Source organism: Centruroides vittatus, unplaced genomic scaffold (assembly GCF_030686945.1).
Source record: "Centruroides vittatus isolate TY-2023 unplaced genomic scaffold, ASM3068694v2 contig_2771, whole genome shotgun sequence".
In the NCBI taxonomy this organism is placed as follows: domain Eukaryota; kingdom Metazoa; phylum Arthropoda; class Arachnida; order Scorpiones; family Buthidae; genus Centruroides; species Centruroides vittatus.
This window is the reverse complement of record NW_027121760.1, coordinates 1-3120: the sequence shown is the minus strand read 5'-3', so window position 1 is coordinate 3120 and position 3120 is coordinate 1. Positions and strand designations below refer to the sequence as shown.

The 3120-nt window shown below is 34.3% G+C and overlaps 2 protein-coding genes across 2 annotated transcripts; both read left to right on the top strand.

The window, feature by feature from the left end:
- The first annotated feature begins 941 nt into the window (after window positions 1-941).
- On the top strand, window positions 942-1418 carry LOC136972053 (tigger transposable element-derived protein 6-like). Its single transcript, XM_067266595.1, has one exon. It carries the CDS (start codon window positions 942-944, stop codon window positions 1416-1418), a length of 477 nt encoding a protein of 158 aa, XP_067122696.1.
- Window positions 1419-1618: 200 nt separating this feature from the next.
- LOC136972061 (tigger transposable element-derived protein 6-like) lies at window positions 1619-2080 on the top strand. The gene has a single exon (XM_067266608.1). It carries the CDS (start codon window positions 1619-1621, stop codon window positions 2078-2080), a length of 462 nt encoding a protein of 153 aa, XP_067122709.1.
- Window positions 2081-3120: the final 1040 nt, after the last annotated feature.

The window sequence follows — 3120 nt, the reverse complement described above, 5'->3', positions numbered from 1 at the left end:
AATTACATCTAGATTTGAACAGCAACCATCCGATCATTGAGACCAGCATCTGGAGCCGGCGGATTCTATAATGCTCATCCCGAAGTGACCCATCTCCAAGTAAAGGAAACTATGCTTAAGTAAGGTGACGGACGAACCCTTTCTTTCTTCCTTTTTAGTTAGAACACGTTCTTAATAAAAAGGGAGAAAGGAAAAATTGTTCAATCAGGAATGAATCGAACTGTCAAGCCTTGTGTAAATCACTAGTAATACTGTATTTGGCAACATTAGCATGATGTGAATCAGTTATCTATCATCGTGTGTCTGGCAAATTTATAGTACAAATATTTTCTGTATTTTGGTTTAATAAAGCGTTAAAATAGGTACCTAATTATTATTATTTTTTCTACTTATTTATTTACCTACATATTACATACAGTCGACTCCGCATAAGTCGTCACCCGGATAACTCGACACCATCAGTTAAGTAGTCAGTTTTCTGTGGTCCCAGCCGACTTACATAGGCATTAATGTTAAAAAAACTCCGGTTTACTCAACACCATTTAACTCGTCACTACTGCATAAGTCGACATACATTTGCTGTCCACACTCTGATAAGTCGTCACCCCCTCCTGAAAAAATGAATTCACTCCACACGTGTGGTGCAAACTCATTTTTTTTTTTTCAGGAGGGGAGCCAATTTATTTATTAATATATAATTAATATATTTAATAATATAATAATACATTAATATTATTAATATATATACGTATTAATAAAAATGCCTTAACATTTTATGTATTTTTATGTATAAAATAATAACAGACAAACAAAAAGAAAATATACAATCTATATCAACGTCACAGCAGAATCCGATTTTGCATTTTCTCACGTCAAGTGTTATTTCTAGCACGTGTTTCACATTTCTGATAGAAATGAGTGTATGAAAGCTAACAACGCTTATGCTGAAGGAAAAACACAAACTTGTGTCTGAATTTGAAAGTAAGAAAACTTTGCAAGCCGAATTTGCAAAACAAAAAAACCTTCTAAGAACAACATTGGTGGGAATTCTGAAGAAAAAAGAGGAAATTAAGAAACTTTTTCTTGGATCTTTGTTGTCATCATCTCGAAAACGCCAGAGAGAGTCGTCGTACAAAGATGTCGAAGATGCTCTGGTACATTGGCTAAAGCAAATTCGTTCATCGAATCTTCCTGTTTCCAGACCAATACTGAAACAAAAGGTGATGGAAATCACTGGGGTACTTGGAGTTGAAACCAACTATTGTGCCAGTGATGGATGGTTAGAGAGATTTAAAGATTGCCACGGCGTGACTTTTAAAAAGCTGTGTGGAGAAAAAGAATCTGTCGATATGACCTCAATTGGAACTTGGAAAGAGACAGTTTTACAAGAGATTGAAAATGTTTTCTGGTTTATATGATTTCTCAATCTTGATAGAACTGGACTTTTCTACAAATTGCTATGTTTAAAAACGAGAGTTGCCATGGAGGAAGAAAATCAAAGCTGTGAGTTACAATCCTTCTTGGAGCAAATTCTGATGGCTCTGAAAAGCTGAAGCCCTTAGTTATAGGAAAATCTCGACAGCCCTGATGTTTCAAGGGAGTGGAGAGTTTGCCCATCATGTACAAGGCAAATTCGAAAAGTTGGATGACTTCCAAAATTTGGGAGAAAATTCTTCACAAATACGACTCCCAATTTGTTCAGCAAAAAAGGAACATAGCATTCGTCGTTGACAACTGTCTTGCTCATGGAAAAGTTGAAGGACTACAAGCGTTTAATGTGTTTACCCTATCACCGAATGCCACTGCTGTAGTGCAACTGTTGGATCAGGGTATTATTCATTTGTTCAAACGTCATTATCAGAAGAAGCTTATTTTGGATTTGATTCATGCGGTAGAAAATGGAAAATTGATTGACATTTCCCTGTTAGATGTGATTCATTACATGAAGGTTGCGTGGGAAAACATAACAAGCTTAACCATTGCAAATTGCTTTAAACATGCAGGATTTCATTCTGCAGTGGCAGTTCAAGATGAAGATAAGGGTGAAGATCAGAACGTTCAATTGGATGAATTGCTGTGATGTTGTCGCAATCTATGAGAAATTGCCTCTGTTGATGAAACTGACTACAGCACAGTGGACAATTGCATGGAGGTGTGTTACTCAGCGAGTGTTGTCGATATTGTCACAGAAATTCAGGACAAGAATAACGAATCTGGAGATGAAGAGAATGAAACACTAGAAGAGCTAACCCCAAAACCGACACACTAGAAGCATTAAGAATCCATAGACGTTACTCGCCAACAATTGGCAATTGTGAAGATGATGTTTTCAAGGCGTTCATGATCATTGAAAAGAAAGTCGAGACAGTTAAGTGCTCAAAACAGACAACACTAAACGAATTTTTCAGTTTATCATCTGCCGAATAATTGTAAATGGAGAACACAATGTTTTGTAAGTCTACTCTACTGTATAAAGCACTACTGTATTTTCCTAACTGTAATTTTGTAGTTTTTTGTCCAACTTTGCTTTAGTCGTCACATCGGATAACTCAGCATATTTCCACTTCCCCTTGGGGTGTCAACTTATGCGGACTCAACTGTATTTTATTTTAGAATTTATTATTAGTTCATTTAATTGGGGTAGCCGCTTAATTGGGCCAAAATAGATTAGTCCAAATGTGTCCCAATTAAGTGGAATCGACTGTATATAATACTAATTATTCAGAAATCAAGTATTTTTATTCAGCTTAAATGTTTACAATTGCATCTCAAATAAATTCAAAGTATAACAAAAATTTCAAAAAATTAATAATTGTTATTCTATGCATAATTTAATTGCTAACATCACTTCTCAAATATCAGCTGATTTTATTACTGTTATCATTAATTCATATTATGTTGTTAAAATGTTAAGTGATATAGCATAACTGATACAATTTAAACTGGGATGAACTCAAAATGAAATAATTAAAATGATGTCAACTAATGTAAAATGAAATCAATATCTTTTAATGTAAACTGTTCTGAATGAATAGTATGAATTACAGAATGAATATAATTTGAACATGAATCAATTTGAATTATCCACATAGACATTTCATAGTCTGAAATATTTATTCA